Below are 25,987 nucleotides of genomic sequence, written 5' to 3' on the forward strand. Positions count from 1 at the left end.
CAGTACTGAAACATATGATATACTTAGGTCAGTGTAGCAGTTTACTGGTTGGTCAGTGTAGCAGTTTACTGGTTGCTTAGTGTCAGTGTAGCAGTTTATTGGTGGAACAGTCTGAAACATATGATATACTTAGGTCAGATTAGCAGTTTATTGGTGGAACAGTCTGAAACATATGATATACTTAGGTCAGATTAGCAGTTTACTGGTGGAACAGTCTGAAACATATGATATACTTAGGTCAGTGTAGCAGTTTACTGGTGGAACAGTCTGAAACATATGATATACTTAGGTCAGTGTAGCAGTTTATTGGTGGAACAGTCTGAAACATATGATATACTTAGGTCAGTGTAGCAGTTTACTGGTTGGTCAGTGTAGCAGTTTACTGGTTGGTCAGTGTAGCAGTTTACTGGTGGAACTGTCTGAAACATATGATATACTTAGGTCAGATTAGCAGTTTACAGGCGGAACAGTCTGAAACATATGATATTTCAATTTCAGAAAATTTTATTTCGAATAACGAAAAAGGATCAAACAACAGACATTGCCTAGTATTAGTTTAACATATGATAAACTTTAGTCAGTGTAGCAGTTTTAAAATTGTAGGTATAGGAGAAAACACCAAAAACTGTGAAATAGTCCCAAGATAATGAATTGTATCGAGGCCTGTAAAGGCCGAGAACTATTCATTATCTTGACTATTCCACAGTTTGAGGTGTTTTTACCTCATACTTAAAACATGGCACTGAATGTTTCACTGTCGCTCTCAACTATTACACTGGGTATAGGTTTAACTATTTCCACAGCTTCCAGGTAAACCCTTACTATCTATTTAAACCTATTCGTAGAATCTTTATATTTACCTCACTCGAATAACAAGATTAAAGTCTTTAAAAGTGGTAGTTTCTGCTCCTGCTTAGCGCTCGATCAGCATACAGGGAGTGGGACGACTGGTTTCGCGCCGTTGTCAGTATAATGTGACCGGGTGGGGTGTGTTGCTTGGTGTCTTCGGCGGCATGCTTCAGTGATATAGCACTATAAAAAGGGCAATAATTCCACTATACAAGAAGACACTACATGAATAGTGTGTTCTTGTTTCTCCCACTTTTTTATAATAACATAGGTGCAGTTATGTTGTGACAGCAGTTATAGTCTGCTTCACATATCCCTTACCTGGATTTTACCTTTGTTCTCCCACATTACCTGGATTTTACCTGTGTTTTCCCACATTACCTGGATTTTACACATTGTTTAAAGTTATCTAATTTCATAATTATTTAAACAATATTTACATATCATATACCATTTTCATCAGCTAAGTCTATAGAAGACAGTGATACTATATATAAGGGAGATGTCTTACAGTTTTGAATTTTAAATCAGAGAATATAAAGAGATGTTTTATTTGAATTAATACATATTAGAGAAATACATTATAGGACATTATTTTTATTATGATGGCAATATATATTTTATTTATCTATTTAATTATGTGCATAATACAATAATGTGCTGTTGATTTAATTATTTGATTACTCTGACTTAATTTGGCTTGTGCTCACTGCTACTTATGTTAATTAACACCTGATGGTTTGGGTCCATCAACTGAATACTTAATTGATGAGTAAAGAATCAGTAATCAAATAATTAGCATACATGTAGGTCTGTAAGGACATCAGAGAGGTTTGACTTTCACAGTTCTCTATCAACCACTAACATGGCAAACGCACAGATTCAGGTGAAATTTCTTAGAAATACATTTGGAAGACAGAACATTGCTTATAATGGTTACATCCACTGTGTGAAGAACAACAGCTAGAGGAGAGATGCACCATACCCGACTACCCCGCCATACTGAACTGAACCTCCAACTCAACCCGAATACTGTTTTGCTGGACTTGGAGACCGCTGCCCAGAATGCCATTCGCTCCGTATTCCCAGCAGCCACACTGAAGGGATGTTTTTTTCATTTCACGCAGTGTATTTGGAGGAAAGCCCAGCAAACCGGACTTCAACAACTCTACGCCGACAACGACGACATCAGACGACTGTTACGACAAGCCGCAGCCCTACCCCTAGTCCCTTTAAACCATATAGAAGATGTCTGGTTCCACGCACTCAACGACCTTGAAGATGCTGATGTACCACACGACACCACCGCATTCACCGACTACGTCATTACACAGTGGATAGTGCGCGACCAACCACTCTGGAACCACTTTGAGTCCAAGGGCCCTCGAATAACGAACCATGTAGAAGGATGGTACAACAAACTCAAGAAAAAGGTTGAACACTCCCACCCATATATCTACAGCATCATCCGTGTGTTCTAGGAAATCATCCACATCCAACTCGCAGCCGGACGACAAACCAGACCCAGAGCTAAACGGTACCGAAACATCAACAGCTGCCAACTGAAGGAACGTTTGGAGACTGGCGCAATGGATGTGATTCAGTACACAGACGCAGCATCCCATCTTCTGCATTTAGAGTGATGATAACAAACTTTCACAAGATTTGCATCTCATTAATGCTAGTACGTGCTTTAGGTTTCATATGTTGTACATGTGTGTATATATATATGTGTGTGTTTTGATTTTAATTAATTATCCCTCATTAATGTTTAAGTGTAGTGCTTTAAGTTTCATATGTTGTACATACAAATGTTTTAATTTTAATTAATAATCTCTCATTAATGTTAAAGTGTAGTGCTTTAAGTTTCATATGTTGTATATATATGTTTTGAAATTAATTAATTATATCTCATTAATGTTTAAGTGTTACATTTCACATTTTAAGATGGTGTGATAAAATATGAAAACATTTGAAATGGGAATAAAATGCAGAATAGGTATATTCACAGTTAATAGAATTGTGACTATTTGTAAAATTACAGGTAAAAAATCTACCTGTAAGTCAGTACTTTATCAGAACAGACTATAATTGGTGTGCCATTGTTCTCCAGTGTTTGTATAATTCCTTTGATCTCGAAAAAGTGGGAGAAAGAGGAACAAACCACATGAATATACCGCAGTTTCCCAAAACACGCACCTCGCAGAACATACAAGCAACACACCACATACATGGGAGGCCGTCCTTACATGACCATAGCTGTTAATAGGACGTTAATTAATCAAACAAACAAACAATAACAAGATTCATGATCAAACTATACTGCTGCAAAAGGTAACTATTCCACAGTAGTAGGTGATAATAGTAGACTTTGCTCCCACTATACCTCAAGCTATAACAATAGACGACATCACAGCCATGTTTTAACAACATATCCGTCTGTCTGTCTGTAGACACAACTTTGTCCGGTGAATTCGATTCTCCTGAACTACTCAAAAGATTTTGATAAAATATGATGCACAGAACCCTGACATAAAAGGGATTTGAGTAAAGTATATAGGGGTCTGCAATGTTCCCTATTAATGAAGGTATTACTAACTTTGTGCAGCTTGGGATATTAGGTGGCCACTCTGGCGACAGTTTTAGTTTGTTATGAACTCTATGAGTAGTGTGTTCAGCCTTTATCTGAGCTATTTATTTAATTGATTCTCCTGATTTCCAGATAAACCAGGCCAGCAAGGCTCCGGTACAGATGAACAGCAGGTAAGTATGTACGCTGTTAGTAGAACAGTACAGATTCATTGGGAAGTGCTCTGTATCTCTGTTGTTGAAGTTATATAGAAAACTCTTATATCCACACTGTCCATCCACCACCAATACTCAGAGATTTTCTCTAAAGAAAAAACAGAATATTTGATAATTGTCAAATTACATGTACACATGGCAGTATTAACAATATTTACATTTTCACTGCAGTCTCACTATCTAACCTTACCAAGCGCAGTTGGCAGTCATATAGACTATGAACTTCAATCGCTTTATAAATGATGTCACAATGGTCATTCCAGCGATCACAGAAAACGGCTGTTCAAATGACTGTTCCTTCCTTGATGATAACGAATGATTAATTCACTATAGATACAAAATCCTTTGTTATTTTAACAAAAAATTGTAACTCAATGTAAATATAAACATTGAACATCTTTCAGTTGGCATCATAGCCAAAATGAATGCCAACTGGACAGAGGCACATCCAACATGAAGCGCTAGCGTGCTTCATGGAATTTGCATCTGTCCAGTTGGCGTTCATATTGGCTATGAATGCCAACTCAAAAACGTTCAATGCTTAAATAACATTTATATTATTAAGTACAATTAGGACTTTTTCTGAGCCAAGTTTGGTACACCAATTGAGATAAAGTTTAATTATTCAACACGCAAATTGTTAAGGTTCTGTTCCGACCTGGCATACTAAGATACAAAAAAGAGTAGGTTTTAGATGATATTAGTTACATACTGATTCTATTTTGATATAAGATGTATATTGTTTGTATTATTTAGGGATTTAATGTATATTTAGGTCATCTGACCTGAAGGGTCAGGATGACCTATAGCCATCGTGATTTGTCCTTCGCCGTCCGCTGTGCGCTGTGTGTAAACTTTTCATATTTTGAACGTCTTTTCAAGTTCCACCACTTGGATTGAGCTGAAACTTGCCTGGAATGATCCTCAGATGGTCCCGACCAAGTGTTGTTATTTTTTGGGTTGATCAGAAATCCAAGATGGCTGCCACAGCCGCCATCTTGAAAACACATTTTGAACTTCTTCTCAAGTTCTACCAGTGCGAATTGGCTGAAACTTGCATGAAATGATCCTGACATGGTCCCGACAAAGTGTTGTTATTTTTCGGGTCAATCCGAAATCCAAGATGGCTGCCACAGCTGCCATCTTGAAAACACATTTTGAACTTCTTCTTTAAACTATTCATTGCCGCTATGAAAATTAGAAAAGTACATTCAATTCATATATTTACATTACAATAATTCATGAAAATGAAAATTATTGAAAGGTATTATATTATATTTAAAATTATGACACCCATATACGAAGAGAAACGAGATAAATGGAACAGCTGGATGACAAAGTCGTTCCACAACGTCCTGTTTTCAAGCTTCTGCCTTCCGGTCGACCTTTTTTTGCAGATGACAAATGATGAACAAGAAATATTGTTAAAATAAGATTTGATTGACTTACTACAGAAAACCCTAGTTGATTCTATATCAAGAAACAATACATTAAAGATTAAACACTAAAATATTGTTGGGGACTTTTTATATTTCTTTTTTTTATTTCGATGCCCAAGAATTGTTGTATTCATAGTGTATTCACAGTGTTTTCATAGGCAAATGTTTGTTTTCGTCAGTTGGTTAATTCATATAGTGACGAAACACTAAGAATGTAAATATATTGTATTATCTGCTGATCCTATAGTTAGATATAAGATGTATATTGTTTTTATTATATTGTATTATCTGCTGATCCTATAGTTAGATATAAGATGTATATTGTTTTTATTATATTGTATTATCTGCTGATCCTATAGTTAGATATAAGATGTATATTGTTTGCAGTATTTTGTTGTGCAGGACATCAGTCAACTGTACCAGATCTACCCAGACGATGTCCTCGGCTCGGGACAGTTTGGTATTGTGTATGGAGGTAGGTCTATTTAACTCTTGTTAAGAAATGTACCAAGCTTCTATAGATTTTAGGAAACTTTGTACATGTATTATCACAGAGCAATAAGATTCTTGTCACTTTCGGTACAAGGTCTGGTTATGTGAAGAGATCCATCTGCATTTATTTGTGAGCAGATATAGACGTCCAGACACACTTGCTGATTTCACCAAATTCAATAGAAGTAATTCCTAGATGAATTCATGTGTGGCTTTATGTACAGCTGAACAGTTTCAGGATATGTCTCATTTAAGACCTTGTTTTATTTACACTCCAAATAATCCTAATACCAAAAACCTGTTTGGTTTTAGTTAACAAGGTTTCAGTATCATCAGATAAAATCTAGTTTACTGTATTTGGTACCTAATCATTGGTTGTAAAGTTTATTGTCTTTGGTACCTAATCATTTGTTATATAAATACTGTTTTTCTACCATGTGCTATTTCTTTGTACAGGTAAGCACAGGAAAACCAACAGGGAAGTGGCTATAAAAGTGATAGATAAATTACGATTCCCAACAAAACAGGAGGCTCAACTCAAAAACGAAGTGTCAATTTTACAGGTAAAGGAACCAATCAGGTGAAGATGTAATATTGCATTGTTTTAAGACAGATATTATCTTTAATTGTGTAAGGTTAAAGTGTTTTTGACAGATATGTCTATTTTACTAAGGGTTAACAATGGCCTTGTTATCACCCTGCACCTGTTAAGTGGGGAGGGGTGCATACTGGAATCAGGTTGTTTGTCTGCCTGTCTATAGACACAACTTTGTCGGGTTAACAATGGCCTTGTTATCACCCTGCACCTGTTAAGTGGGGAGGGGTGCATACTGGAATCAGGTTGTCTGTCTGCCTGTCTATAGACACAACTTTGTCTGGTGAACTCCTAAACTACTTTACTTTACCTGCCAGTCCCAAGTCTATTGTTCAGCCTTGGACCTATCAGTGCCTAGTCTATTGTTCAGCCTTGGACCTGCTAGTCCCAAGTCTGTTGTTCAGCCATGGACCTGCCAGTCCCAAGTCTATTGTTCAGCCTTGGACCTGTAAGTCTCAAGTCTATTGTTCAGCCTTGGACCTGTCAGTCCCAAGTCTATTGTTCAGCCTTGGACCTGTAAGTCCCAAGTCTATTGTTCAGACTTGGACCTGCCAGACCCAAGTCTGTTGTTCAGCCTTGGACCTGCCAGTCCCAAGTCTATTGTTCAGCCTTGGACCTGTAAGTCTCAAGTCTATTGTTCAGCCTTGGACCTGTCAGTCCCAAGTCTGCTGTTCAGACTTGGACCTGCCAGTCCCAAGTCTGTTGTTCAGCCTTGGACCTGTCAGTCCCAAGTCTATTGTTCAGCCTTGGACCTGTCAGTCCCAAGTCTATTGTTCAGCCTTGGACCAGAAAGTCCCAAGTCTATTGTTCAGCCTTGGACCTGCCAGTCCCAAGTCTATTGTTCAGCCTTGGACCTGCCAGTCCCAAGTCTATTGTTCAGCCTTGGACCTGTCAGTCCCAAGTCTATTGTTCAGCCTTGGACCTGCCAGTCCCAAGTCTATTGTTCAGCCTTGGACCTGCCAGTCCCAAGTCTATTGTTCAGCCTTGGACCTGTCAGTCCCAAGTCTATTGTTCAGCCTTGGACCAGTAAGTCCCAAGTGTGTTGTTCAGACTTGGACCTGCCAGACCCAAGTTTATTGTTCAGCCTTGGACCTGTCAGTCCCAAGTCTGTTGTTCAGACTTGGACCTGTCTATCTTAAGTCTGTTGTTCAAACTTGGACCTGCCAGTCCCAAGTCTATTGTTCAGTCTTGGACCTGTCAGTCCCAAGTCTGTTGTTCAGCCATGGACCTGTCAGTCCCAAGTCTGTTGTTCAGTCTTGGACCTGTCAGTCTCAAGTCTGTTGTTCAGCCTTGGACCTATCAGTGCCAAGTCTGTTGTTCAGCCTTGGACCTGCCAGTCCTGAGTCTGTTGTTCAGTCTTGGACCTGTCAGTCCCAAGTCTGTTGTTCAGCCTTGGACCTGTCAGTCTCAAGTCTGTTGTTCAGCCTTGGACCTGTCAGTCCCAAGTCTGTTGTTCAGTCTTGGACCTGTCAGTCCCAAGTCTATTGTTCAGACTTGGACCTGCCAGTCCCAAGTCTATTGTTCAGTCTTGGACCTGTCAGTCCCAAGTCTGTTGTTCAGCCATGGACCTGTCAGTCCCAAGTCTGTTGTTCAGTCTTGAACCTATCAGTGCCTAGTCTATTGTTCAGCCTTGGACCTGTCAGTCCCAAGTCTGTTGTTCAGCCTTGGACCTATCAGTCCCAAGTCTGTTTGTTCAGTCTTGGACCTGTCAGTCCCAAGTCTATTGTTCAGCCTTGGACCTGCCAGTCCCAAGTCTATTGTTCAGCCTTGAACCTGTAAGTCTCAAGTCTATTGTTCAGCCTTGGACCTGTCAGTCCCAAGTCTATTGTTCAGCCTTGGACCTGCTAGTCCCAAGTCTATTATTCAGCCTTGGACCTGTAAGTCTCAAGTCTATTGTTCAGCCTTGGACCTGTAAGTCTCAAGTCTATTGTTCAGCCTTGGACCTGTAAGTCCCAAGTGTGTTGTTCAGACTTGGACCTGCCAGACCCAAGTTTATTGTTGAGCCTTGGACCTGTAAGTCCCAAGTCTATTGTACAGACTTGGACCTGCCAGACCCAAGTTTATTGTTCAGCCTTGGACCTGTCAGTCCTAAGTTTGTTGTTCAGACTTGGACCTGCCAGTCCCAAGTCTTTTGATCACACTTGTACCTGTAAGTCCCAAGTGTGTTGTTCAGACTTGGACCTGCTAGACCCAAGTTTATTGTTCAGCCTTGGACCTGTAAGTCCCAAGTCTATTTTTCAGACTTGGACCTGCCAGACCCAAGTTTATTGTTCAGACTTGGACCTGTAAGTCCCAAGTCTATTGTTCAGACTTGGACCTGCCAGTCCTAAGTTTGTTGTTCAGACTTGGACCTGCCAGTCCCAAGTCTATTGATCAGACTTGGACCTGCCAGTCCTAAGTTTGTTGTTCAGACTTGGACCTGTAAGTCCCAAGTCTATTGATCAGACTTGGACCTGTAAGTCCCAAGTCTATTGTTCAGTCTTGGACTTGTAAGTCCCAAGTCTATTGTTCAGTCTTGGACCTGTAAGTCCCAAGTCTATTGATCAGACTTGGACCTGTAAGTCCCAAGTCTATTGTTCAGTCTTGGACCTGTAAGTCCCAATTCTATTGTTCAGTCTTGGACCTGTAAGTCCCAAGTCTATTGATCAGACTTGGAGCTGTCAGTCCCAAGTCTATTGTTCAGTCTTGGACCTGTAAGTCCCAAGTCTATTGTTCAGACTTGGACCTGCCAGTCCTAAGTTTGTTGTTCAGACTTGGACCTGCCAGTCCCAAGTCTATTGATGAGACTTGTACCTGTAAGTCTCTGGTTTGGCATACTTTGGTTTTATGTTACAGAATCTACATCACCCTGGGGTAGTGAATCTTGAAAAGATGTTTGAAACTCCAGAACGGGTGAGGTGTTTTATAAATGTTCAGCCTATACAAAAATTAAAATTCTTGATCTGGTAGACATTTCTACAAATGTCAAAACTAGATCATAAACTATAAAACACAAATCAAGTATATGATCAGTCTAGATATCATGAATTTGAAAAAAAGAAAGATTATCAATAAAAGTTTTCCTGTATAAACCTTTGTTTTAAAGGGTGGTAATCCAACATAAATGTAAACGACCCCCTATATGTGATTTTGCTATATCCATTGTTTTTGTAAAGGATTGTTTTAAAACATAAGATTATCTTTTGTTTTCAGATATTTGTTGTGATGATGGAAAAGCAGAAGGGTGATATGTTAGAGATGATTCTTTCTAGTCCTAAAGGTCGACTCAGTGAGAGAGTGACAAAGTACCTTATATCTCAGGTAATAATGATTCTTTCTAGTCCTAAAGGTCGACTCAGTGAGAGAGTGACAAAGTACCTTATATCTCAGGTAATAATGATTCTTTCTAGTCCTAAAGGTCGACTCAGTGAGAGAGTTATAAAGTACCTTATATCTCGGGTAATAATGATTCTTTCTAGTCCTAAAGGTCGACTCAGTGAGAGAGTTATAAAGTACCTTATATCTCAGGTAATAATGATTCTTTCTAGTCCTAAAGGTCGACTCAGTGAGAGAGTGACAAAGTACCTTATATCTCGGGTAATAATGATTCTTTCTAGTTCTAAAGGTCGACTCAGTGAGAGAGTACAAAGTACCTTATATCTCGGGTAATAATGATTCTTTCTAGTCCTAAAGGTCAACTCAGTGAGAGAGTGACAAAGTACCTTATATCTCAGGTAATAATGATTCTTTCTAGTCCTAAAGGTCGACTCAGTGAGAGAGTTACAAAGTACCTTATATCTCAGGTAATAATGATTCTTTCTAGTCCTAAAGGTCGACTCAGTGAGAGAGTAACAAAGTACCTTATATCTCAGGTAATAATGATTCTTTCTAGTCCTAAAGGTCGACTCAGTGAGAGAGTTACAAAGTACCTTATATCTCAGGTAATAATGATTCTTTCTAGTCCTAAAGGTCGACTCAGTGAGAGAGTGACAAAGTACCTTATATCTCAGGTAATAATGATTCTTTCTAGTCCTAAAGGTCGACTCAGTGAGAGAGTGACAAAGTACCTTATATCTCGGGTAATAATGATTCTTTCTAGTCCTAAAGGTAGATCGACTCAGTGAGAGAGTGACAAAGTACCTTATATCTCAGGTAATAATGATTCTTTCTAGTCCTAAAGGTCGACTCAGTGAGAGAGTGACAAAGTACCTTATATCTCAGGTAATAATGATTCTTTCTGGTCCTAAAGGTCGACTCAGTAAGAGAGTTACAAAGTACCTTATATCTCGGGTAATAATGATTCTTTCTAATCCTAAAGGTCGACTCAGTGAGAGAGTGACAAAGTACCTTATATCTCGGGTAATAATGATTCTTTCTAGTCCTAAAGGTCGACTCAGTGAGAGAGTGACAAAGTACCTTATATCTCAGGTAATAATGATTCTTTCTGGTCCTAAAGGTCGACTCAGTAAGAGAGTTACAAAGTACATTATATCTCAGGTAATAATGATTCTTTCTAGTCCTAAAGGTCGACTCAGTGAGAGAGTGACAAAGTACCTTATATCTCAGGTAATAATGATTCTTTCTGGTCCTAAAGGTCGACTCAGTGAGAGAGTTATAAAGTACCTTATATCTCAGGTAATAATGATTCTTTCTAGTCCTAAAGGTCGACTCAGTGAGAGAGTGACAAAGTACATTATATCTCGGGTAATAATGATTCTTTCTGGTCCTAAAGGTCGACTCAGTGAGAGAGTGACAAAGTACCTTATATCTCAGGTAATAATGATTCTTTCTGGTCCTAAAGGTCGACTCAGTGAGAGAGTGACAAAGTACCTTATATCTCAGGTAATAATGATTCTTTCTAGTCCTAAAGGTCGACTCAGTGAGAGAGTTACAAAGTACATTATATCTCAGGTAATAATGATTCTTTCTGGTCCTAAAGGTCGACTCAGTAAGAGAGTTACAAAGTATATTATATCTCAGGTAATAATGATTCTTTCTAGTCCTAAAGGTCGACTCAGTGAGAGAGTGACAAAGTACCTTATATCTCGGGTAATAATGATTCTTTCTAGTCCTAAAGGTCGACTCAGTGAGAGAGTGACAAAGTACATTATATCTCAGGTAATAATGATTCTTTCTAGTCCTAAAGGTCGACTCAGTGAGAGAGTGACAAAGTACCTTATATCTCAGGTAATAATGATTCTTTCTAGTCCTAAAGGTCGACTCAGTGAGAGAGTGACAAAGTACCTTATATCTCAGGTAATAATGATTCTTTCTGGTCCTAAAGGTCGACTCAGTGAGAGAGTGACAAAGTACCTTATATCTCAGGTAATAATGATTCTTTCTAGTCCTAAAGGTCAACTCAGTGAGAGAGTGACAAAGTACCTTATATCTCGGGTAATAATGATTCTTTCTAGTCCTAAAGGTCGACTCAGTGAGAAAGTGACAAATACCTTATATCTCAAGTAATAATGATTCTTTCTAGTCCTAAAGGTCAACTCAGTGAGAAAGTAACAAAGTACCTTATATCTCGGGTAATAATGATTCTTTCTAGTCCTAAAGGTCGACTCAGTGAGAGAGTGACAAAGTACCTTATATCTCAGGTAATAATGATTCTTTCTAGTCCTAAAGGTCGACTCAGTGAGAGAGTGACAAAGTACCTTATATCTCAGGTAATAATGATTCTTTCTAGTCCTAAAGGTCGACTCAGTGAGAGAGTGACAAAGTACCTTATATCTCAGGTAATAATGATTCTTTCTAGTCCTAAAGGTCAACTCAGTGAGAGAGTAACAAAGTACCTTATATCTCAGGTAATAATGATTCTTTCTAATCCTAAAGGTTGACTCAGTGAGAGAGTGACAAAGTACCTTATATCTCAGGTAATAATGATTCTTTCTAGTCCTAAAGGTCGACTCAGTGAGAGAGTTACAAAGTACCTTATATCTCAGGTAATAATGATTCTTTCTAGTCCTAAAGGTCGACTCAGTGAGAGAGTGACAAAGTACCTTATATCTCAGGTAATAATGATTCTTTCTGGTCCTAAAGGTCGACTCAGTGAGAGAGTGACAAAGTACCTTATATCTCAGGTAATAATGATTCTTTCTAGTCCTAAAGGTCGACTCAGTGAGAGAGTGACAAAGTACCTTATATCTCGGGTAATAATGATTCTTTCTAGTCCTAAAGGTCGACTCAGTGAGAGAGTGACAAAGTACCTTATATCTCAGGTAATAATGATTCTTTCTAGTCCTAAAGGTCAACTCAGTGAGAGAGTGACAAAGTACCTTATATCTCGGGTAATAATGATTCTTTCTAGTCCTAAAGGTCGACTCAGTGAGAGAGTGACAAAGTACCTTATATCTCAGGTAATAATGATTCTTTCTAGTCCTAAAGGTCGACTCAGTGAGAGAGTGACAAAGTACCTTATATCTCGGGTAATAATGATTCTTTCTGGTCCTAAAGGTCGACTCAGTGAGAGAGTGACAAAGTACCTTATATCTCGGGTAATAATGATTCTTTCTAGTCCTAAAGGTCGACTCAGTGAGAGAGTTACAAAGTACCTTATATCTCAGGTAATAATGATTCTTTCTGGTCCTAAAGGTCGACTCAGTGAGAGAGTGACAAAGTACCTTATATCTCAGGTAATAATGATTCTTTCTGGTCCTAAAGGTCGACTCAGTGAGAGAGTTATAAAGTACCTTATATCTCAGGTAATAATGATTCTTTCTAGTCCTAAAGGTCGACTCAGTGAGAGAGTGACAAAGTACCTTATATCTCAGGTAATAATGATTCTTTCTAGTCCTAAAGGTCGACTCAGTGAGAGAGTGACAAAGTACCTTATATCTCAGGTAATAATGATTCTTTCTAGTCCTAAAGGTCGACTCAGTGAGAGAGTACAAAGTACCTTATATCTCAGGTAATAATGATTCTTTCTGTCTAAAGGTCGACTCAGTGAGAGAGTGACAAAGTACCTTATATCTCAGGTAATAATGATTCTTTCTGGTCCTAAAGGTCGACTCAGTGAGAGAGTGACAAAGTACCTTATATCTCAGGTAATAATGATTCTTTCTAGTCCTAAAGGTCGACTCAGTGAGAGAGTACAAAGTACCTTATATCTCAGGTAATAATGATTCTTTTCTAGTCCTAAAGGTCGACTCAGTGATGAGAGTACAAAGTACCTTATATCTCAGGTAATAATGATTCTTTCTAGTCCTAAAGGTCGACTCAGTGAGAGAGTGACAAAGTACCTTATATCTCAGGTAATAATGATTCTTTCTAGTCCTAAAGGTCGACTCAGTAAGAGAGTTACAAAGTACCTTATATCTCAGGTAATAATGATTCTTTCTGGTCCTAAAGGTCGACTCAGTGAGAGAGTTACAAAGTACCTTATATCTCGGGTAATAATGATTCTTTCTGGTCCTAAAGGTCGACTCAGTGAGAGAGTGACAAAGTACCTTATATCTCGGGTAATAATGATTCTTTCTGGTCCTAAAGGTCGACTCAGTGAGAGAGTTATAAAGTACCTTATATCTCGGGTAATAATGATTCTTTCTGGTCCTAAAGGTCGACTCAGTGAGAGAGTGACAAAGTACCTTATATCTCGGGTAATAATGATTCTTTCTGGTCCTAAAGGTCGACTCAGTGAGAGAGTTATAAAGTACCTTATATCTCGGGTAATAATGATTCTTTCTAGTCCTAAAGGTCGACTCAGTGAGAGAGTGACAAAGTACCTTATATCTCGGGTAATAATGATTCTTTCTAGTCCTAAAGGTCGACTCAGTGAGAGAGTTATAAAGTACCTTATATCTCAGGTAATAATGATTCTTTCTGGTCCTAAAGGTCGACTCAGTGAGAGAGTGACAAAGTACCTTATATCTCAGGTAATCATTTCAATAATTAATTTATCTTTGTTTTCATACCACTTTCTGATTGGCCAATCCTTTTTTTTACATCTATGAAGAAAAAGTGAGAATGGGACTCATGATGTCACAATATAATAGAGACCTTGTATTGATTTAGAATCCCTTGGAATATCAACGGATAAGCTTAAACTTACTATATTTTATCAAAAAGTCTGAAAAATCAATTATAACCAATGATTAACTATTTTTGATGCTGTGAAACAGCAATCTAGTCCAGGTGCCAACCAGAAAACCCAAAAATATAGTTCGCATAAAATGTTTTTGCTGATTATGTTGCAGTAGGATGTGCTTAATTATAATCCGAATGATGCCACCTCGGCATCTTTGGGGAATTGAAAATATTCAAGATGGCCGCCATGAACGCTTTCAAAAACGGTATTGATAAAACTGAGTTTAACTGTAACGTAATTGCAAAAGATAAGTTTTCTTTCTTAATTTTGCAAGACAGATACATATTCTTTGATAGAAAAAAAATATTCGATAAAAACTAATTTTCAGAATCAGTTATTTTACGTCATTATTTTGTCGAAAATGAACAATATTACTTGTATTGCGTAACGTTAAACAGAATATCATATTTAAGGACGATTATTTCGGAAAAAATATTTACTACATCACACAAACTGTTTACGAATGTCCTGCAGATAGAACACCTGTGCATGATCGTAAAAGGCGACTAAATTTTGGATATATTTTCTTTTTTATCCTGGGTTAAGGAATAGTAGCCAGAGCTTCCCCACAAGGGCGAGCGCTCAACTGCGCAAAGTGAGGTGATGTCAAGAGAGACGTAAAGAAGAAGAAAAGCAGTTAGGAAGATGTGAAAGAAAATATCCTAAATTTTGTCGCATTTTAAGATATCATGCAATAGAAGGCAGACGGTAAAATTATAATGCCCTACCTACAGGCCAAAAAACAACGGTGCGGCGGCCGGAATTACAACAACTAAGATTTACGAACAATATAAACTAATTTTAGCATATAGGAAGCATACAGGCATCATATCAATATTCTTGAAATCAATAGTACTTCTTTCTCAAACAGATATACATACAATTAATACCAATTTAAATGCTAAAAAGGATTACATCTATAATTGCAATTTGACACATGTTTATGTTTATGCAATATCAAATACTTTGCTTTCATACAATAGACTTTATTAGTCTTACAAGTTGCCTATTAGATTGGGTTTTTTTATTTTTAAAAAAAAACTGTCAAGCTACTAAGTCACTGCAACTTGTTGTAATATGATTTAAAGGCCAAGAGAAGTCGTTGATAATGCATTTAGGAATTTACTATACTTCCAGAAAAAAATTGATATGATCATTTTATAAGATTTTATAAAACCAAGCCCTTTGTTTTAAACACTAGTTTATACTGTTTTGGTAGTGACAAAACGTTTTAATAATCCAGAATAACAGAAATAAGGACAACTATCTTGTCTTATACCCAACCCTAAACACTTATTTAGATTAATGTTAATTAAGGATTAACTTGAAAAGATGTTATGAAGATATAACACAAAAATCTGAGTGTACTTTAAATAACTGCGAAGCAGTTTATGATGAGAGTACACTCAGGTTTTTGTGTTATATCTCCATATTATAACAATTATATTCAAATTAATCCTAATAATTCAATTTACTAAAGATAATCTCTTCTATATTCAAAATTCATTTTGGGACTCTTTTGGCTATGAAATCATTACTCCGTCATCTCAGCCAATCAGAAGCAACGTTACAAACGGCGAAGACATTGTTTTCATTTATGGGCTGATAAAGTAAATTGTAAGCAAATGAAAATGTTCGTAACAAGCAAAATTGAATTGAATTATTTAAGAATAAGTTGATACCCACATCCATTTACATGTACATACAATAATATGAAGACTTATGTGTATTATGTATTGACCTAGATAAAGATCTGTTTCCTATCTTCATGATCCTGGCTGTTAATAGGACGTTAAACTACCCAAACCTCAATATGGTAAATGTTATTAAATTGCATGGGATTCCAAAACGCCCCCACCCTGGCACAATATACTAACAACGGACAAACCAGTGCTTTCACTCCCTTTATCAAAACGATGTTCAACTCCATTTATTAAATCAAACATTTTTTTAAAAGTTAAAAAAACCATAGTAATGCAATCAAACATCCCACAGAAAGATTTTTCATGTTCGTTATATTGGAATGTTGTCATTTTGGACTCCCATATCAAATTAACTAAAACTTGTTTTCTAAGGTTGTTACATTCAAGCTAGTTAATACATGTATAACCAATAAATTACACAAAACCAGAATAAAAATATAAATATCATAAACCATTAAGAACAAAAAATTCAATTTGGCCTTTGAAAAATATCAAAATTAACATATAATAAGTATAACATTTTTATCTGGTAACTATTTTGGAAATGAATATATCATTAGTAAGCATTACCCTTTACAGTTGCTACATAAATTTTTCAACTGATATCGTTTTCAAGTATATTGTACATTAAAATGGGTTAAGAAATGGTTTTGTCGAAGTACTGAATCATATGTTTTATTGACATTTTGATGGTTCAAAGGCATCCATTCTATATTAAATAATAATTGAATATCTGTCTTGAAAGTTTGTTCAGTTGCTCTGTATGTAGGGCATACTAATTGTACCTGCTGTCCCTTCATTATCGTAAAAGGCGACTAAATTTTGGTATCTTTTCTTTTTCTTCCCAACATCGCTGCCTAAATTGGCAGAGTTGAACTCTTGCCCATTTGGGGAATACATCCCCTAGCCGAGCCTCACATTACTCTAAAATGTCGCAGTGTCTGGTCAGTACAAAGGGAATGGGGACGACTGTTTGCCCGTTGTCATTTTAATGTGAACGCGTGGGCTGTGATTAATAGAATCTTTCCCTACCTAGAGGGTAGGGACAACAAAATCACAACCCGAGGGGTAATTCATGAAGGTCTAACCCGAGGCTTGCCGAGGGTTGGACATTCAGGAATTGCCCCGAGGGTTGTGATTTCGTTGGCCCTGCAGGTAGGGCATTATAATTGTACCTGCTGCCCCTATTGCATGATCGTAAAAGGCGACTAAATTTAGGATCTTATCTTTTCTCTTCTTCCTAACTGACTTCATCTTTCCTAATCCCTCCCTTGGCACCGCCTCCCACTCCCGGTATGCTGAGCACTAAGCAGGAGCAGAAACTACCACTTTTACAGACTTTTGTGTGTCTCCGCCAAGGACCAAACCAAGAACCTTTCTTACAGGGACGAGTGCTCAACCGAAAGCCCAAAGTGAGGCGTTGTCAAGGGAGACGTTAGGAGTCAGACGTCAGTTAGGAAGAAGATAAAAGATAAGATCATACATTTAGTCGCCTATTACGATCATGAAATAGGTGCAGCAGGTACAATACTAAATACTAACACCCTACCTGCAGAACAAATTAACAAGATACGACTGAACATGTCATCTTACCAATAATTATAATAAGATTAGTTATATTTCTAAAAATCACATGAGGTTATTCCTATATCTTTCAAAATGACTACTGAATGGGTAATTCCATTTTGGGAAGAAGAAAATCTGTAAATATTAAAATTGTTGGTTGGTTGATTACGTATAATGCCCTTTTCACAGAAAATGTCATTTTAAGAACGGTCTACCTTACATATGTTGCTTTGTTGGATGCCTTTGGTTCGGGTGGCTGTGATATGATCAAGAGTGCCTTTTTAATGGTGGAATCATTTCAATGCATTCTCACTGAAACATGTTGCCTAATACACTGGGAGAACATCACAGTCGGTCATATATACTGACATCGGCTACATGTATAGTAGTCGTCTCGCTCTCTTTCTGTTGAATGTTAAGCAAGAGCAGAAACAATGTACATGTATATTCTGTAAACAATACTTATTGTAGCGCAAGGCGAACATCTGTAAATTATTATTTATCGGCGTGGATATAAAATAGCGCAGTTCGATGGTTCAATACCGCTACAATAAGTTCGTTTACAGTAAAGAGTCATATCTCATGGAAGTAACAGTTCCCAGAGCCTTTCTAAGCGGTCAACTCAAGGCGGCCAAAAGTGAGGTGGTGTCAAGGAAGACGTTAGGAAGAAAAGGATATTTAAATCCTCAAAGGTCGCCTTTTATGATCATGCAATGGGCAAAAAGATAGAATTAAAACACTATAGACACCGAAACGAGTGAAATGTAAAATATTGTCTTAATGAAGACCACACAAAATACCAATCTACATGTAATTACTAAAAAAACAAAGCAATTTTATCATACAATAACCGGTTTGAAAATTATGTTAATTAACTTATTAAGTAAACATTAATCACAAGAGGTAACTTAATTATATTAAGAATTCTGTTCAATGACGGTTTAAGAATTCTGTTCAATGACGGTATGACGAATATGTACACAAAATTTTATCGAAGTGCATACAGAATTGATGATTTTATAGCATGAATATCAACTTAGGATGAAAATATATCAATGTTGCAGTTTGTCAACCATCTTGTCCGCCATCTTGAATATTTCAATTTCCCCAATGATGCCACGGTGGCATCATCCAGTTTCTGATGAAGGACATGTTAAAGAACATTTCTGTGCTAAAACATTTTATGCGAACTATTTTTTTAGGTTGGGTGGAAAATCACCATTTGGCACCTGGACTAATCATAGGTACGCTCGGCAAGCCTGAGCACATCAAAACGATAATAGCAATCCGCGATGAAAATTAAATGTTGTTTTGTTACTTTCATACCCTAATTGAAGGTATAAAATAATACAACACACATGTACAACAATTATCACAACAATAATTGATGTTTACAATTACGCAATCAGTGATGTTTTCCAATGTTTACTTAGAACGATTTCGTATTCACATTCGTTCGCATCGTGTGTATTCCCAAAAATCACACACACCGTCTTCTTAATTTATTCCTCCGCAGTAAATTTTCTTAATTTATCGATCTATTTGAATGGTACAAAATTGATTCTTTAAATTATTGAAGGATTAATTATATTTGTTTGGATGATTTATACTAAAGAATAAGATTTTAATTTGTTTGCAAAAGTCTTTTATTGGTTGAAGTTGCGAACTATATTTGATGAAATTACTATACTCACATCGATCTAGAGATGTGAAAGCTTGAGTTGCCTCCCTTTAAACGTCATTGCTATTAGGTTTAACATTCCTAGCTGGAATTTATTATTTATAGATAGCTACCTTTTAATTATTTAACTAAGATCAAATCAATCAACTACATGTAGAAATAATACATGAGGTGTCAATCTCTAGTCAAGATTAATTCCATCTTTCTTTCTTTTTTCTGAAAACATGTACGGCCTTTACACTGCTATATAACCGTAGTAAACCGAACTATATCTGATGAAATGACTACTTTCTCTTCCATCTAGAGATGTGAAAGCTCGAGTTGCCACCCTTTAAACGTCATTGCTGTAAGGCCTAACATTCATTAAAGCAATGAACGTCTTTCAATTTGATTCCATAACCAATATGAATGCCAATTGGACAGAGGCAATTAAATTCCATGCCCGCTTCAAGTTTGATTTGCCTCTGTCCAGTTGGCATTCATATTGGCTATGTATGCCAACTGAAAGACGTTCAATGCTTATATTTACATTTGGTAATAATTTTATGTTGAAATAACATGGGATTTTGCATATGTAATGAATTAATTTTATTTTTGAGCAACTCGGGGATGTTTGGGGATTGACTCGCCATCCCACCTAATATATGTAATACTATAAATAGTGCAACTAATCACTTAGTGTTAACTATATGTTGTAGATATATATCTACAATATATATATTTATATCAATATCACCATAATATAATTACTAGTGTGTGAATTCAAAAGTGACTATCCATCTCACTAAGACGTTGTAACAAATCACTCGATACCTCATATATACACGGTTACCCATACCAACTTAGAAAACAATGGCTGAGAGTCTAGACCACCGGAAAAGGTCCAAGCCCGAGGATTCCATCTACATGTGTGGCAGATGTCAAATCGAATTGGACACCATGTTAAACCATGTGAATTGTGAAATCTGCAATTTAAATCTCTGTCAACACTGCACAGGCATCTCTAAGACTGTATATGACTGTATCATCACAGGCGAAATACCTAACCTGTCGTGGACCTGCCATGTATGTACCAAGACCAAACCAACCTTGGACCAAATCAACAACTCGCTCAAAAATCTTTGTGAGAAAAATGAAGAAAGATTAGATGGACTAGAAACAAGAATGAACCAAATAGAAGTCTCAACGAGAAATCAAATCAAAATTGAAGTCCAGTCAAGCAAGACAGAAATAGTCGACGAACTAAAATCTACTATCAAAAACCTTGTAGATGAAAGAACCAAAGAACTACATGACCGGAAGTCCAAAGAAGCCAATATATAATTTTATTCCATATGCCTGAATTACCACCTACATCTGAGGATAAAGATTTCAAAGCCCATGACCAAAAAATATTCCAGGAGCTGTCACGGATACTGGGAATAGAAGATCCTCAAATACTTGCGCTATATAGAATAGGTAAACTCACTCCAGATAAGTCAAGACCTTTAATAGCCATTATGAAAAACCCAAACGAGAGGAAGAAACTACTAGAGAATGCTCGACATATCAAGCAGTACGCTCCTCTCCCACTATGAAGAGAGTAATCTTAACAAGGGACCTGACGAAACAACAGAGAGACGATAGGAAGAACAAATACCTTGAAAAACAACATGCCCAATCTGAAACAACCAAACATATGAGAGACAACGATCCATCTAAAAACAAGGGGCAGACTAACGAAAAACAGAAAGGCATAGTGTTTGGGAATTGCCCTGTCGCGAAACCAGCCTTGACAGAAATAACAACACTACCGGATAACCTAATGTCTGGGGATAGCCCCGCCATAGGTATCCCAACAGCCCAGATCAAAAGTATGGCAAAAAATATACAAACAACAGCTACAACCATAAATGGACATTCCATAAGCCCAATTCATATGAGAACATCGAACAACAACAAAATACTAACTACAGTGGATGTACATAATAGCACCGCTCTCCAGTCTCCGAATGTTGCAATATGTGATCATTCACAAAAACTCATCTACGAGTTAGACTCTGACGAAGAAATCTCAACAGAATCCAACCAGACCGATCAACAAAATAAATCCAGATAGGATGAATGTTTTAATATTTTAAAACCAAAAACTGAAATATTTTCCACCGTGAAAAGCTCCCTGTCGATAATATACACCAACTGCGACACGCTAACTACTACAAAGAAAACCGAGCTGGAGGACTATACACAACACCATCATCCAGATATCGTCTGTTTGACAGAAACAAATTACAAGAATCCCCTTTATGAGAGTGACGACCGTTCTAAGCTATTGGATGACTATAACCTGTTGCAGCCCAAAACATGCAAGCGAGGAGTAGGAGTCTATGTCAAATGTCATATTAGTGTGGACATTATTGAATTAGTCGATGACATGGATGATCAACTATGCTGTATCATCAATCTGCTGGGAAATGATCGTCTGCTCCTATGTACCATCTATAGAAGCCCAAATTCTACAGCTACAGGAAATCTCAAACTATTAAACCTGCTGGACCAAATATATTTAAACAACAGCTCACACAAGTTAATCGTGGGAGATTTCAACTTCAAGCAAATTGATTGGACATCATATACATCAAATTCTGGAGTTCAACATCCATCCTCCCTATTTATATCCAAGGTCAAGGACTGCTATCTGTATCAACACGTCAACCAACCAACCCGCTTTAGAGAAGGTCAACAAAGCAATATACTCGATTTGATATTTACAAATGAAGAGGGAATGATAGATAACCTAACTCTCAACCCCGGATTAGGCTTAAGCGACCACCTCCTTCTGTCATTCAATCTACTGACATACACAGAAACCCACAACAAAACATGTGATGTGAGACGATATAACTTCCTCAAGGGAAACTACAACCGAATAAATGACAATCTACACAAACTTGATCTGACACCGCTAGAAGCCAGTTCAACCATCGAAGAAACTTGGAATACCTTTGAAGACTACCTGAAGAAACAAATAGCGGACAATGTCCCAACCTATAAGCTTGGAAATCAAAGCCGAAGGAAACCATATATAAACCGCGAGGCTCAAGATAAAATAAGAAAGAAAAGCAGACTCTGGACAAAATACTTACACTGTAAGACAACTACAAACTTTGATAATTACAAAAAAGCCAGAAACGAAGCAACTAAAGCACTACGACTTTCTAAATATTCGTACGAGCAGGACATTGCCTCAAAGATCAAAACCAACCCCAAGCTCTTCTGGAAATATGTGAGATCCAAAACCAAAACAGCGCCGACAATGTTCAAGTGTCAAAATCTACAGATGGGATCATCACCCAAGACCCTTTAGAGGTAGCAAATATAATTGAACAATTATTTTGCTAGTGTGTTTTCACTAAAGATGATCCTTCAAAACCACTTCCCCATCTACCATCAAGAACATACCAGTCTCCTTGGAAAATGTCCCAATAACGGAACAAATAGTTGAACAAGCTGTACTACAAATCAATAGCAACAAGTCACCAGGACCCGATAACATTCACCCCAACCTCATCGTTAAAACCATCAAGGAACTGAAACGGCCTCTCATCTTGATTTACAGGAAATCTCTACAAGAAGGAACCCTCCCCAACCAATGGAAAAAGGCCAACGTTAGCCCTATATACAAAAAGGGGTCACGGAAAGATCCAGGAAACTACAGACCCATTAGCCTGACGTCTGGTCCCTCTAAAATTTTACAACGTATAATTCGTGACGCAATAATCAAACATATGGATACCAACAATTTTTTCACTAAAGAACAACACGGATTCAGACATGGGCGATCTTGTACAACTCAACTACTAGAGACACTAGAAGACTGGATAACTGCTTTAGATAACGGTTATAACATCGACGTCATTTACCTTGACTTCAAAAAGGCATTTGACAAAGTGTCTCACCGTCTGCTTCTCCATAAAGTTGAAAGCTACGGAATTAAAGGGAAGCTACTATCTTGGATAAAAGACTTTCTATCTGGAATGGAACAGAGAGTTATTATTAATGGCCAAAAATCTGATGTGCAAAACAGTAAGCAGTGGAGTCCCACAGGGCAGCGTACTTGGACCAGTACTATTTTTAGGTCATCTGACCCGAAGGGTCAGGATGACCTATAGTCGTCATGTTTCGTCCGTCGTCGTCCGCCGTCCGCCGTCCGCCGTCCGCCGTGCGCCGTCCGCCGTGCGTTAACTTTTCACATTTTGAACTTCTTCTCAAGTTCTACCGGTGCGATTTAGCTGAAACTTGCATGAAATGATCCTGACATGGTCCCGACAAAGTGTTGTTATATTTCGGGTCGATCCGAAATCCAAGATGGCCGCCACAGCCGACCAATCTTGAAAAACCACAACTTTTGCAACATTACTTCTCATAGATCTACGAGGCTTGTATCGTTTTTGGCTGAAATCTTGCATCGAAATGATCCTGATACACTTGGTCCCGATGCGAATCAGGTTTGTGTGCCTGATTCTGTTTTTTTTTATTTTGAGTGGGCTCAGAATCCTCGAAATCTCGCAAGATAGGCCTCCTGCAGCAGCATGCTTATTTGAAATGATACATTTGCGACATGTGCTTCTCCTAGTTCTACCGGTGGTGCATTGGCTTGAAACGTTGCATTGAATTATGATCGTTGATCACTAGTAGGATGGTCCCGATCTAATAGTTGTTAGTTGAATTTTTCGATGGTTCGGATACAGTAAATCAATGATGTGCCGCCAACAGCCGCCCATCTTGGTTGGGAAAACACATTTTGAACTTCTTCTCAAGTTCTACCGGTGCGATTTAGCTGAAACTTGCATGAAATGATCCTGACATGGTCCCGACAAAGTGTTGTTATATTTCGGGTCGATCCGAAATCCAAGATGGCCGCCACAGCCGCCATCTTGAAAACACATTTTGAACTTCTTCTCAAGTTCTACCGGTGCGATTTGGCTGAAACTTGCATGAAATGATCCTGACACGTCCCGACAAAGTGTTGTTATTTTTCGGGTCAATCCGAAATCCAAGATGGCCGCCACAGCCGCCATCTTGAAAATACATTTTGAACTTCTTCTCAAGTTCTACCGGTGTGCGATTTGGCTGAAACTTGCATGAAATGATCCTGACATGGTCCCGACAAAGTGTTGTTATTTTTCGGGTCGATCCGAAATCCAAGATGGGCCGCCACAGCCGCCATCTTGAAAACACATTTTGAACTTCTTCTCAAGTTCTACTGGTGCGATTTGGCTGAAACTTGCATGAAATGATCCTGACATGGTCCCGACAAAGTGTTGTTATATTTCGGGTCGATCCGAAATCCAAGATGGCCGCCACAGCCGCCATCTTGAAAACACATTTTGAACTTCTTCTCAAGTTCTACCGGTGCGATTTGGCTGAAACTTGCATGAAATGATCCTGACACGGTCCCGACAAAGTGTTGTTATTTTTCGGGTCAATCCGAAATCCAAGATGGCCGCCACAGCCGCCATCTTGAAAATACATTTTGAACTTCTTCTCAAGTTCTACCGGTGCGATTTGGCTGAAACTTGCATGAAATGATCCTGACATGGTCCCGACAAAGTGTTGTTATTTTTCGGGTCGATCCGAAATCCAAGATGGCCGCCACCGCCGCCATCTTGAAAACACATTTTGAAATTCTTCTCAAGTTCTACCGGTGCGATTAGGCTGAAACTTGCATGAAATGATCCTGACATGGTCCTGACAAAGTGTTGTTATATTTCGGGTCGATCCGAAATCCAAGATGGCCGCCAAAGCCGCCATCTTGAAAACACATTTTGAACTTCTTCGCAAGTTCTACCGGTGCGATTTGGCTGAAACTTGCATGAGATGATCCTGACATGGTCCCGACAATGTGTTGTTACATCTCTGGTTGATCCCAAATCGAAGATGGCTACCATGACACTATATCTAATTAATTTCCTATATGTTAAGGCCCTTGGGCCTCTTGTTTGAAATTAAATTTGTTGAAAGAAATTGAAAAATGATCCTAACATGGTCCTGACAAAGTGACACCATATACAATTAATTTTACTATTGCCAAGGTAGTCAGATGACCGTTAAGGCCCTTTGGGCCTCTTGTTAATATATGTTAACGACATACCAGAAGCTGCAACCTGTATCACAAAGCTTTTCGCAGACGATACCAAATTATACTCAGCATCAAGTACTATAACACATATTCATGAGCTCCAAAGCAGCATAAACAACATAACTAAGTGGACAAATACCTGGCTTATGGAACTCAATCTAGATAAGTGCAAACATATGGAAATCGGAAATGGAATCAAAAATTCAAAATTCACTATTGGAGATAGCAACTCGAAGATAACAATCAAGAAAACTACATCTGAAAAAGACCTCGGGGTGACTATAGACCACAAATTAACTTTTACTGAACATGTAAACAACGCAACAGCGAAAGCAAACAAAATCATGGGGGTAATCTTCAGAACATTCACCTACATGGACCCAAATGTATTCAATATATTGTTCAAGACACTTGTAAGACCTCACCTAGAGTATGGTTCAACTATATGGTCACCAATGTACCAGAAAGACAAAAGAGCTATTGAAAACGTCCAGAGAAGAGCAACTAAAAGGATACCCTCCCTAAAGGACATCCCATATGGTGAGAGACTAAGAAAACTTGGCCTCCCAACGCTGGAGTATAGGAGAAAAAGATCCGACTTGATTCAAACCTACAAAATTATCAATAAAATAGATTCTATAGACTCAAGAAGGATGTTTCAAAAACCAACA

General features: G+C 38.0%; 2 protein-coding genes across 2 annotated transcripts in view; both read left to right on the forward strand.

The window, feature by feature from the left end:
* Positions 1-1,516: 1,516 nt before the first annotated feature.
* On the forward strand, positions 1,517-3,021 carry LOC138319394 (uncharacterized). Its single transcript, XM_069262495.1, has one exon. It carries the CDS (start codon positions 1,824-1,826, stop codon positions 2,328-2,330), a length of 507 nt encoding a protein of 168 aa, XP_069118596.1. The 5' UTR covers positions 1,517-1,823; the 3' UTR covers positions 2,331-3,021.
* A 397-nt stretch (positions 3,022-3,418) lies between these two features.
* Positions 3,419-25,987, forward strand: part of LOC138319807 (serine/threonine-protein kinase D1-like) — a 55,850-nt gene continuing 33,281 nt past the window's right edge. The window contains exons 1-6 of the mRNA XM_069262937.1: positions 3,419-3,437; positions 3,572-3,612; positions 5,481-5,568; positions 6,042-6,148; positions 9,016-9,072; positions 9,373-9,480. Of these exons, the coding sequence (XP_069119038.1) occupies positions 3,419-3,437; positions 3,572-3,612; positions 5,481-5,568; positions 6,042-6,148; positions 9,016-9,072; positions 9,373-9,480 (420 nt within the window). The remainder of the gene's footprint in view (positions 3,438-3,571; positions 3,613-5,480; positions 5,569-6,041; positions 6,149-9,015; positions 9,073-9,372; positions 9,481-25,987) is intronic.

This window comes from Argopecten irradians, chromosome 3 (genome assembly GCF_041381155.1).
Source record: "Argopecten irradians isolate NY chromosome 3, Ai_NY, whole genome shotgun sequence".
Taxonomy (NCBI): domain Eukaryota; kingdom Metazoa; phylum Mollusca; class Bivalvia; order Pectinida; family Pectinidae; genus Argopecten; species Argopecten irradians.

Bases quoted from the DNA above. Each gene is read 5' to 3' on its own strand.
- LOC138319394 (XM_069262495.1), top strand. From the start codon at position 1,824: ATGCACCATACCCGACTACCCCGCCATACTGAACTGAACCTCCAACTC.